General features: G+C 41.2%; 1 protein-coding gene across 2 annotated transcripts in view; it reads left to right on the top strand.

Annotated features, from left to right (window-relative positions):
• ARHGAP44 (Rho GTPase activating protein 44) overlaps window positions 1-13,061 on the top strand; it is a 229,362-nt gene that overhangs the window by 144,882 nt on the left and 71,419 nt on the right. For both annotated transcript variants that reach the window (XM_006901807.1, XM_006901806.1), the window contains exons 6-7: window positions 5,682-5,758; window positions 9,973-10,090. In XM_006901807.1, the coding sequence (XP_006901869.1) occupies window positions 5,682-5,758; window positions 9,973-10,090 (195 nt within the window). The remainder of the gene's footprint in view (window positions 1-5,681; window positions 5,759-9,972; window positions 10,091-13,061) is intronic.

Below are 13,061 nucleotides of genomic sequence, written 5' to 3'. Positions count from 1 at the left end.
TATCCTGTCACTGACAATATTGTACTTCAAGACGGATCTAGCAATGACTTTTTTAACTATGAAAGCAACTCCGTTTTTCCTCACTTTTTCATCTCCAGAGTAATATATCATATGGTCCTCCGACTCAAAATGCCCCATGCCAGTCCATCTCATCTCACCAATGCCCAGTATGTTAATATCTATGCGTTCCATTTCTTCCTTAACAATATCTAATTTTCCTACATTCATGGTTCTCACATTCCATGTCCCAATCACCAGCGTCTGCTTCTCTGCCTTTGTATTTCCATACTTGAAAACTCAACCTCCTCTGCCGTTTCTGTTATCTAAATGTGTTCTGTTGTACATAGGGTTTTCAGAGGTCTGCTATTTCAGAAGTGGATGGCCAATCCTTCTTCCTAGTCTGTCTCAATGTGAATGTTCAGATTTAGAGATGTATCAGACAGACCAGCAAGTTAAAGGTATATACCTTATTGCGGAGTTAACTTTAATGTCTGAAAATCAGCAACACCCAAAAAAACCCAAATAATATCATAACATTAACTTGATGACTACAGATAACTACTTTGGATGTAAATGAATTAAATTTATCAAGAAGAGAGTAACAGAATGGGTAAGAGGATATGACCTATCAGTATGCTTTCTACAAGTGATACATCTTAGATACAAAGAAGAAAAAGAAATTAAAAGCAAAGGACAGAAAAATATTCAAACAAGTGGCAACTAAGGAAAAGAGGAGTGGTTTTATTTCTGATAAAATAACTTTAACGCAAAAAGTCAGGAACAGACAAAGAAGGACGTTATATAATGATAAAAATATCACTATAGCATGAAGACATAGCCATAACCAGTGTCTACACAGTCAGTCAAAGAGACCTGAAAGATAGAAATCAAACTTAAGCAGAATTGAAAAAAGAACTAGGCAACTATTACAATAATAAACTTTAAAATACAACTTTTAAAGCCCAGAATTAGCAAAAGGAAACTCAACAAAGATACCAAAAAATCTAAACAATACAATCTGCTGACTTGATTTCATAGACACATACAAAATACCCCATCCACCAACAGTATGATTATACATTCTTTTTACAGCATAAATAGGATATACTCTAGAATAGACTGTAAATGCAAGGTAAGCCTTAGGTTTAAAACCATAGATTTACAAAGCATATGCTAGATGGTATGTTGTAAGATTAGACTTCAGCCACAGAAAATCAAGATTTAAAAATACCAAAATGTAATGTTCCCCTTACTCTGTTTACCCAACAGCTTTTTGGTCTAGGTATAGGTTTCACATGAATATAATTAAGTGTTCTGGGATTCCCATTCTTTTCATAACAAATGTGAATCAATTTGTTATATGATCCACACATTCAAATGCCTTTTCATAGTCAGTAAAGCACAAATAGACATTCTTCTGGTATTCTTTGCTTTCAGCGAGGATCCACTGACATCAGCAATGATGTCCCTGGGGCCACAGCCTCTTCAAATCCAGTTTAACATCTGATAGTTATCTAAGTACTGTTATTGTCGCTTTTTTTTTTAAATGTGATTTACTTACAAATTTTACATACATTGTCTTTCACCCTATTCTTCATTCATATTATGTTTCATACAATCATTCTCATGAATTATGTTTTATACAATTAATCACCATTAGGCCTTGCCCATCATTACCCTGTCTTTTTGCCATTCGCTTCCCCCCGCTTCCATCCACCCACCAAACGGTATAGCCCTGTTTGAATGATCTTCAGCAGAATTTTGCTTGCATGTGATATTAATGATACTGTTTGATAATTTCCACATTCTTTTGGATCACCTCTTTTGAGAATGGGAATAAATAGATCTCTTCTGGTCAGTCAACCAGGCAGCTGTCCTCCAGATTTCCTGGCATACAACGGTGAGCACATCCAGTGCTGCATCCACCATTTGAAACATGTCAGTTGATATCCCATTGATTTGTTGGGCCTCATTTTTTTGCCAGTGCCTTCAATGCAGCTTAGACGTTTTCATTCCTTACCATTGGCTCTTAATTGTATAGTGCTTACTGATATATTTCAGTGTCAGCCAGTTCTTTTTGATACAGTGATTCTGTGAAATCCTTCATCTTCATCTTCTTCAGCTTTCTGGATCATTCAAGATTTTGCCCATAACATTTCAAGGTATTGCACCTGAGACTTGAATTTGTTCTTCAGTTCTTTAAGAATGAGCAATGTTGAGCTAGTTCTTAATTTTTTATTCCAGGTCTCTGCATAGTCAATTATAATGTTTTGGTTGAACTTCCTGTATATATAGATGCTCCCACCCCCTGCCCCCATGTTCATTGCCACAATCTTCACAGTAGAGGAAAATATGGAAACTTCGATGGACTAATCAACAGATGCATGAATACACTTTGGTACATACACACAGTGGAAGAACATTATACAGTTTTAAAGAATGATGAACTTTGAAGCACCTCAAAACATGAATGAACCTGGAGAATATTACGGTGTGTGAATCACAAAGTACAAATATTGCACGAGATCACTACTATAGAAAATCAGGAAAAGATTTGTCCACAAACACATTTTTTTTGTTTTTGAAGATTACTAGTGGTGGGAGGGAAAGGAAGGATAAATCACTAACTGGTGGGTAGAGAATTAATTTTGATCAAGGGAAAGGTAATAAATATATAAGAAGATGAAGGCCAGGAAATGATCACAGTAAAGGAAGACACTGGGTGGAACCTAACAGTTGAAGGCAACAAAGGGAAATACATACATTGTTGTTGATGGTAAGTACCATCGAGTTGCCTGCTTCTCATAGTGACACTATGTACAGCCCGTAGTCCTGGAAGAGCAATAATAATCTATGAATTATTGTAGCTATTAAGTGCTGTTGAATTGGAATTGACTCACAGCTGACCCTGCAGTAGGTTTCCAGATGCTGGAAAGCGCACAAGAGGAGCTTACCCATCTTTTTTCCCCTGGAGCAGCTGGTAAATTAAAATCACCTGCCTTTGAGTTGGCACCATAACTCCTTTACTCCCGAGGCCAGATAGTTAGTTAGACATGCAAGCTGAATAGATATGGGAAGGCAGATTAAACTACGCCCTGGATATACATACATTTGACAGGATATTTCTGTGTTTATATGTGCTGCAATACATCCATGAATTCCAGAGACAGAGTTGTGAAAACTTAATAACCGTAGCCAAATTTTGAGAGAATGAATCACTGTGCTTGGAGACTCAGGACCGTAATCTTAGGGGACATCCACCAAGACAATGTATTGCACTCTTCTTTTTTTTTCTTTTTTAATTTTCATTTCTGTTTCTGTACATACAAAATTCGTGTACATTATGTTTTACATTACACTATCCTTCATATTGTGTTTTATACAGTCATTCCTATTCATTGCATCTTGTAAAACCAATCACGATTGAACTATGCCCATCATTACCTTTTCTTTTCTGATCCCTGCTGGATCTTTCCCATTTCCTTTACCCCCTCCACCCAAATTGTGCAACCTTGTCATTTCCCCTCAGCCCATCCTCAGCCCTCTGTTCCCACCACTTTCCCGCTTGGATCCCCATACACATTTTACTAGTTATCCTTCTATTTTTACAATGATTTACACAATGGAATACTATGCAACACTCAGGCACAATGATTTTGAAAATTACTACATAGCTTGAGCGTGACTGGGGAGCATTATGCTGAGTGAACTCAGTCTCATAAGGAGAAACACTGCATAAGAATACATCCTTCTTTTGATGAATAGCAGGTAGGGGCTTAAAAGCTAATGATCAGCTATGTAAGCACTAGTCTGTCAACTTCTGTCAAAGAAGAGTGAAGCAAATCAAAGATGCATGGAAACTATTAGTACAAAGTCCTACTGAACCATGTGAACCACAGCCTCCATGACCATGAGAACAGAAGAAAGTAGATGGTGCCCAGCTCCACTGTGAACTCCTCAGAAAGGAATCACCCTGCCACTGGGCAGAGTGGGGGAACAGCATGGAACATGACTTGGAAGATTAAAGAAAGGCCAGACTTAACTAATCTGACAAAGGTTGACAACCCTCAAGACTGTGACCCTCATAAACTTCAAACCTGGAACTAAACTCACCCTACATAGTTCAACGTCTAGGCAATAATAGGCCTGAAAGGTGAACAATGGCACCAAGGAAGTGTACACTCCTTACAGCGATCCACCTTGTAAGAGTGAAGGGATGACGTTTTCTGAGGGATAAATTGCAGAAGGCAGGAAGGATTAGTAATGGAGGACTAATGGAAATGGGAAACACAAGGAGGAAAAGGTATGGTTATGCTGTGTGGATTTCGGTAGTGTCCAAAAACATATATGACTTATTGAATAGAAAACCAATTTACTCTGTAAGCTTTCACCTAAATCCCAAGTTAAAAAAGAAAGTAAAGCTCAGCTGTGCTATTAAGGTCCTTCCTTTAATCTGTATTAGGATCCTAATCCTGCCCTTTCCAGTCGTTTTTAAGTCTCTTTCTAATTTGAAGTCCACCTCTTCCAATATTGTATCAGTGTTCCACTGTTCTTCATAGGACTTTCACTTACTGAAGGTTTCAGAAGTGGCTTACCAGACCCCCTTCGCTGGTCTTTGTTAGTCCAAAAGCTCAGCTGAAACATAGTTGTCATGGGTGACCCTGCTGTTATTTGAAAAGCCCAGTGGCATCGCTTGCTGTATATCAGAAACATGCTCTCATCCCTCATTCAAATGGGGAAATCCTCAACACATTTTGATAGAGATCAGCTCTAGACTTCTCAGAACCTGGATGTTACAGGTCGTCCTGTTTCCAGGAACGTTCATGCTCCATGAATTCCCTCTGTTCTTCACAGTGAACGTTTAGGGACTTTGGTCAAAGCCTGAGCAAATCCAGCGAGCAAGCTTGACTGGGGTGCTGAGACTCACTTGGAGAATTTATCCAGGAAATGCATGGGTCTCGCCAGCTCTGGGTTAGAGGTGAATGGTGGCGTGGGCAGCCAGGGGACCGCTGTCCATCCCGCCCTTCGTTGCGGTCATTACTCCGCTCAGTGCATTTCTCACCCCTACACGGCAGAGTGCATAGAAAGCAAGGTGGAGAACGCTGCATTTCCCCCACATTCTTTCCTTAGATAAAAGCCCCAGCCTGAGTTGATTGAGTTCAATTTACGGCCAATTTCCCTTTTTAATTCTCACATCCTGCCCTACTTTTGCTGGGCCTAAAACCAAAATCCTGTACTGGAATGTTCACTGAAGTAATTTTTAGAAACAAAGATCTAAATAAAGCGTCCCCATACAACCAAAATGGAGGAGCTTCTCATAGCTGAGACGGCAGTGTTTATTCATTATCGGCTTTGGGTGGGCTTTATTTATACACAAATACACCGTAATTACATTCCTGTTTTCCCTTTGTAATTAGAAGACTCAAGCCTAACTGGGTGCCCCCTTCCTTCCCTTCTCACTTGGCCCTTGTGTCTGGACTGGTCGGGGCTGGTGGAGGGCCTGGCAAATGACCAACAAAGACGACAGAGGTTACCCAAGGCAAAGGAATCGAGAATTTAGCTTGAAAATAAGGGTTTGGGAGACTTGTAGTTTGAGTGTTTGCGCTCTGTCGTTTGTTTAAGAATTAATCCTGATTTTCAGTTGGATGATACCTTTTATTCTTAACTGTCTACCACCGCAGGTGGAAATCCCAAATATTCAAAAACAGAGGAAACATTTAGCAAAGTTGGTGCTGGACATGGATTCCTCACGAACAAGGTATGTTTTTATTTGTTCTGGGATGTTTTTGTTTGTTTTGGTTTTGGTTTTTTCCCCCATCCCCTCTGTGTCTCTCTGATGAAAAGGTCATTGTTGTAGTGTGTGTGAGTGGGAGTGAGTATATTTTTTATTTACTAAGTTTTTCCCAAGAAATATGGAGGTGTTTGCCTCAATGAGCCAGAAACACTAGGCCTCTGCTCTACAGCAGCGGCTGATTATTTGCTGCGATGGACTGTAGGCCAATGATTAAGATAACTTCCTAAACAACGTACCTCTGGAAACTTTGAGAAATGATGATAGTTATAGAAAGGCTTCAGGTCTTTTGTTCATAGGGTCGCTATGAGTTGTGCTCGACTAGACGGCAGTCAGCCACAACAATGAGAAATGCAGTAAGGTAAACAGGTAGTGTAGACAGAAGGGATTTTTGAAGAAGTGACTCTGATCTGAAATGTGAGTGATGAAAAGGAGGCATGTCCACGAAGCTCTGTTGTAACATTATCTGGCAGAGAGAAGAGAAAACCCAAGGCCTTGAGCGGAACAAAGTTGCCGTGTTCAAAGTGTGGAGGAAAGACAAACAAGACTGGACTATAAAAGAACAGTGGGGAGAATCGGAGGAGATGAGGGCAAAGAGGTAGGACAGGTGCTTTGTGGTATTCTTAGTGAGGAACGAGGGTGGTGATGAGTCAGTGGTAGAACCCTCACTCCAGTGCAGGAGACACAGGTTCAAGTCTAGGCATCTCAAACTCAGCCACAACCCCTCTGCCAGTGAAGATTTGTGTATTTGCTATGAGGCTAAGCTGGTTTCAGCAGAGCTTCCAGATTAAGACAGACCAGGAGGAGAAGCCTGACAGTCCCCTCAAAGTACTTTTCCAAGAAATTGGTGCAATCACTTTGTGGTAAGCACATTTGTGCAAGGCGGGCCTTTATAAGAAAGAATTATCCAGGAAGCCTTCCTCATCTTTGCCTGGTATTTCAGCCAAGGTTTTGAAATGGTCTTGAGTATTTCTTTTCTGTTTCTCCCGAACTCTTTCTGCTTGGAAGCAGGACAGTCGTCCATTTGTGGAGCATCAAGTCATCGTCATGTCCCAAAGACTTTTTCAGTAGTTTGTCCTTTGATTTTACTACTTTTTGCTAATGAGAGATTGCTTAGCTTTCTGTGTTTAGGTATGGGAGACTTTAAATTTTCTTTTCATTTTGTTTTTCAAAAAAACAGAAAGGAACAACTGAATAGAGAAAACACTTAGCAATTAGGTTCTTGACACCTAAAGGAAGAAGAGAATCACTGCATGCATCTGCATTGAATACAGGGAGGCAGCTGTGGCCTGCTTGGTCCCTGTGGTGGCTTGCGTGATGCTTAAAAGAGGGGTGTTTAACAAATTAAACATTAAATACATGTTGAATAATGTTATTTAAACATTGTCACATTTCTTCAGAGTTGTGGTTGTTGTTGTTAGGTGCCACTGAGTATGACTCATGGTGACCCTGTGAACCCTGTCCTACCCTATGCCATCCCCACACTTCCTGACACAGTACAGCCCATTGTGGCAGTCACCATGTAAACCTACCTGGTCAAGGGACTTCCTCTCCTTGGCCTACCCTCCATCCTTACCAACATCATGTCCCTCTCCAAGGAGTAGCTAGCCCCTCCCAGCAAACATGCCCGAAGTATGTGAGGTGGAACCTTATCATCCTTGCCTCCAAAGAGAACTCTGGCTGCACTCACTCCAAGACATGTCTGTTTGTTCATTTGGCCATCCATCCATCCATGGGATGTTCAGTGCTCTTCTCTATCAGCACAGCTCAAAGGCATCAGTTCTTCTGTCATCCTTATTCATTGTCCAGCAATACATAGCAAGTGATCTTAAAGACTGTGGCCTGAATCAGACATACCTTAGTCCTCAAACTAACGTCATTACTCAATAATTTGGAGAGATCCCTAACTGCAGACCTTCCCAGTGCAATCCATATCCTAATTTTCTGGCTGCTGGTACCAGGGGTGTGAATTGTGGATCTAAGTTGAAGTTATTGACAGTTTCAGTTTCTTCTCCATCCATCATGATGTTGCCTATCGGTCCTATGGCAAGAATCTTTGTTTTCTTGACATTGCACGAGGTGCAATCCATATTGAAGGCCACGTTCCTTGATCTTTAGCAACAAGTGCTTCAAGTCCTCACTTTTTAGCAAGCAAGGTTGTGTTGTCTTCAGGGTAGTTCAAAAGAAAATTTCCAGTTTGTTTTATCAGCTGAATCCACAGCCTGCCTTTCTGCCTGGACCTCAAAACCTTTAACTGAAGAATAGCCCCCTTCTTGGAAGGACAGCATTCACTTTTCCGTCCCCCCACCTCTGACTTCATAAGAACGGGCAGTTGCTAGGCACGGGTTGTCATCATAACTGTCTACTATTTTTCTTACAGTTTCTATATGCTGTTGAGTCAGAACTGCCTCATAGCTGACCCTAGAGTGAATCTTCAGATGTTGTAAATCACATGAACAGAAATTACCCATTTTTCTCCCAAAGAGCAAATGGTGAATTAAAACTCCCTGCCTTTGAGTTGACAGTTACCACCAGGCTACCAGAGCTCCCTTTTCTTATAGTGGAGAAATCACTGTATGCCTTCTGTCTCTGTCAAAGGACAAATGGACTAGTTTTTAAGATAGAGGAGAGAAGGGGGGGAAAATGGTTCACTTGTTTTTCTTAGTATTGGCCCCAGAATGCCTTCTAATTTATAACCTGACAGGAAGAAGACCCCGCCATGGATCTTTTCTCTCGGGTTGATTGCTGGAGCTGGAATCTAGTGTACTCACAACCTTCTATTAGGCCCTCATTTTGGTCATTATCTGATAATGACACAACAGCTGGAAGTGTTCATCTTTCCCATAAAACTTCCCGCAAGCCTTCCTCTGAAAGTCTGTATTCTCCCCAAAAAACAAGTGTTTCAGAAAATTATTCATTGTGATCTCTAAATGTTGATAGGAAGCTTTTTTTTGTGCTCACCAGGGTAGAATTTTACTTTCCGTTTTATCATCTTCCTTATCTTTGCATTTGGCACACACCTTTTGTTCCAGCCAAGTGGGTGGATGTATCCAAACTCAAATGCCCACGGGGATCATAAGTGAAGAGCAAGACCCCCAAGACCAAACCAGTGCAGACCCTGAGTGCCAGTGCCCCTGTGCTCCATAGGGTTTCAGTGATGGCTTGTTCAGAGGCACCGGGTCTTTCTTCCGAGGTGCCTTTAGGTAGACTTGAACTTTCAAGCTTTTGGTTAGCAGCTGAGCATGCTCACTTAGAGCTACCCACAAGCTCCAAATGAATGGCACAGACATTTTTGCTGCTGTTGTTGTTTGGTGCTGTCAGGTCAGCCACAGCTCACAGCAGCATTGTGAAAAACAGATCTGAACCTTGGCCTATCCTGTGCCTTCTCCTGCATCTCTGAGATGCTAGAGCCCATGGAAACAGCCACTGTGTCAGTCCATCCTGAAGATCTTCCTCTCTTTCATCTCCTCTCCACCTTTCCTAGCGTGATGTCTTTCTCCAAGGATTGGACTTTTCTTACAACGTTTCTAGCCAGAATACATCGTGTGTAGTCACTGTATAGACAGACTATACTTTAGAGAGAATAATAGCAATTCCCATTTTGCTTTTGGTTTTGATACACAATTGCAAAGTAGAGAATGTGTGACTTCTCTGCCAGATGTGCTGATCCTCTGTGCCCATCACTTACTTCGGCATGTCTGTCAGCCTATTTCTTGCTCCATGGTAGGATTCTAACCTTCTCTGTAGGAGACCTGGGTTTGATTCCTGGCCATTATATCTCATGGACAACCACCACCTGTCGTTGAAGGCTTGTATGTTGCTGTAATGCTGAACAATTTTCAGAGTAAGGCAGTCAAGGAAGAAAGGCCTGGTGATCTACTTTAAAAATCAGCCAGTGAAGATCCTGTGAATCATGGTGGTCCGTCTCACAGCCGGTCATGGAAAAGGCCCAGAACTGGGTCTCATTTCCCTCACTCGTGCACAAGGTCCCCATGGTCCATGGTGGCCAACAGCAGAATAGTGCTTAGTTAGTACTTTTGCATTATTTCTCCTTTCAACTAAGGTTCTGTAGCTCCTAGGTCATTTTGTAACCAAATGTTTTCTTTGTTACCCCCTCAGTGTCCTGAAGGCTCTGCCTATCTCACACTTCTCCTTTTTCCCCCCCTCATATTTTCCGTCAGGTGGCAGCAGACTTCCAAGTCTTCGAGTTTGTCCAGCAATTTGCAGCCTGCGGGTGCCAAAGCAGATGCCCTCAGGGAAGAGATGGAGGAGGCTGCCAACAGAGTGGAGATTTGCAGGGTACCTGCTTTCTTTGCTCCTCTGCTAAGACAGACTAGGGAGCCCTGAGAAATTCCTTTCTGTTCACTGGAGTTCTGCAGAAACCCTTTTACTGAGCCCCTAGTGAAGCCAGAGGCTCTCAGCCTCGCCTACTGGATCTCCAAGGAGCCATGGATGCCCTCAAAGAACTGGGCTCTGCTGGTGACCTAGACAGGGTGGTGGCAGTTGGTTTGTAGTAGCTGTTTGACAAGTATGTGTTAGAACTTCCTCCCTGATCGGTGAAGAGGAAATGAACCTGGTTTCCGCATGGATGCTTTCAAGTCATCTGAGTCCCCAGTAGTAAATTATAGCCCATCCAGGTTGATTTTGACAAGTAGGAGAGAAAATCCCCTTTTTTGTTTATATTAAATTGTTTATCTTCTTATTTACCTTTCGTGGTTCAGATGTCAATCCTTTGTCTTCCACAAGGGACCATTCCTTCAAGTTGAAGTGCTAGCCGAGGAACTTTCCATAACAAAGGAAGCTTCCCATATGAGGCTCAGGGGCAGACATCATTCTGCAAACCCCTATGATGCACTGATGCAGTAATACGCTTGGTTATATTCTCACTTCCCATCTTCTAGGACATCTTCTAGGACATCTTCTAGGACTTAGCAGGTCACCATCCATGGTTCTTTGTGTGTATGTACTCCGTGGACTTTGATTGGTGCCATCTTGACCTTCCCAGAATATCAAAACTGCTACTTTTCTCCAAGGAACAAAAACGGTCATGTTCATTTAGCTGTCTTTGGTATGTGTTATCTTAATTAAGGAACCCTGGAGGTATAGTACAGAACCTGCTAGAGTGCTAACCGAAAGGTCAGAAGTTTGAATCCACTAGCCACTCCTGAGAAGAGGAGAAAGATGGGCAGCTTTGGAGACCTGGTGGAGTTGGGGTCGTCTCAGTGTCACTGAGTGGGTTGCTTTTAATTACATCTAAGTTCAGAAGGGAGTCCCCTGGCTGGTTTGGACAGTTGGCACACTCAGCTGCTAACGAACAGACGGGTAGTTCAGGTGCACCCTGTATTTCCTCAGAAACAAGGCCTGGTTACCTACTTTAAAAATACCCAGCCATGCATAACCTCAGGAAACGTCATTCTACTCTAGCACACCTGGATTTCCCTGCATTGGAGTTGACTCAGTGACAGTTGTACCACCTTGCACATGGACGTCTCTGCTCTCCATGGCTGGTGCTAGTCTTACCAGCTTCCCATTGGCTTAATCTTCTAGACCCACCCTCTCCAGGTAACTTTGACCTGACTTTCAAAATGAGATTCTCTTGAGTCAGAAATGTTGAAGATATTTTAAAGAATACATTATCTCTTAGTCTACAGTACTGTGGGCCCTACCAGAACAAAACCAAACCTTCAGGCCCATGTGTGAATAAAGTTCATTTGCCATTTAGACTCTAATGTAAAGCAGCTCTACTTTACTGCTGAATTCACTGTGTGTATTCTCTACCCCTCTACCATGGATTTGTGTTCATCGGTTAAGAAACTTTAAAATATTTTTTTTTAGAAGACGAGTGAATGATGTTAAGAGATGATGCTGAATATAAATGTACACAGATGTCAGAAGTAAAAATTAATAGATTTAGACATTCTTTTAGAGTTTTAAAGCTTGCCTGTTTCACACTCCATGTGTACGTATTTGTATGTATATTTGTATGTATATATAAAATTCTTCAGTGTTTATAAAAGCTATATGTGTTCATTTTTACTAGTAAAAAGTATAAAAATAGACAAGAAAGACACTTTTCCTGCCTAGCAACTTTTCTACTTCCAAAGAAGGTAACAACTACCCTCAGCCAATATTTATTAAGACATTATTATAAGCAATGCACTTTCTTACATGCCTCACGGCTATAACAGTTATAAGCAAAGGGAAGCCAGAAGCTGTTAATTAGGTGCTAATTTATTTCATGCTTTTTTGTTAGGTGCAGTTGAATTGATGACAACTCATAGTGACTCTGAACAACAGATCTGAACCCTGCCCTATCCTGAGCCGTCCTCCTAATCTCCTCTCCATTCCAGCCCATTGTTAAAGTCACTGTGTCACTCTATCTTGTTGAGGGCCTTCCTCTCTTTGCTGACCTTCTACACTTCCCATGATGGTTTTCCCCCAAGAACTGGCCATCTCCTGACAATATGTTGAAAGTCTGTAAGATGACGTTTGACCATCCTTGCCTCAAAGTAGCATCCTTGATGCACTTCCTGGAAGACAAATTTGTTTGTACGCTTGGCAGTCATACTTCCCCAGCACCACAATTCACATGCGTCATCAATTCTCCAAGTCTTCGTTATTTGTTGTCTACTTTTCAGATGTGTATGGAGCAACTAAAAAATATCATTTGGTATTTTCATGTTTGATTACTATTCCATAGTTGTTGACATGTACTATCTAGTTGAGACTGATTCTTAGCTAACCTTCTAGTAATTGTTCAGACGGAGTAAATCACATGAGAAGAGATTCCCCATCCTCCTTTCTGTCTCTCAGAGCAGTTGAATTCAAGCAGAATGCATTTGGATTACAAGGCAGAGCTCCTTACCACTAAGCTCCCGGAGCTCCCTGTTCTATAGGGGGAATATATCCCATGATATATTTAACTGTTTTACTATTGAAAGATACTCACATTAGTTATGTGCTTTTATGTTTGCCATCACATAAATGATACAGTAAAACTATTTATATGATATTACCTCAAAATACCAATTTGGAGGATCCAGCTTAGAAAAAAAGTATTACTCTGTAAGTATATGTTGTTGTTCTAAGTATATAATTATATACTAATAATTAAATGGAGCTGGAGAGAGAATGATCGAATTTTGCACAATCAATGACTTATTCATAGCAAATACATTTTTTAAGAGGCATAAACGCAGGTTATATACCTGGATTTCACCTGATGGCATGCATAGGAATCAGATCAATTACATATGTGGAAAGAACCGCT

The sequence above is a fragment of the Elephantulus edwardii genome, unplaced genomic scaffold, assembly GCF_000299155.1.
Source record: "Elephantulus edwardii isolate Elephantulus edwardi_28Jun2011 unplaced genomic scaffold, EleEdw1.0 scaffold00346, whole genome shotgun sequence".
NCBI classification, from domain to species: Eukaryota; Metazoa; Chordata; class Mammalia; order Macroscelidea; family Macroscelididae; genus Elephantulus; species Elephantulus edwardii.
Note: the sequence above shows the minus strand (reverse complement) of the source record. Positions and strands in the feature narration are given on the sequence as shown.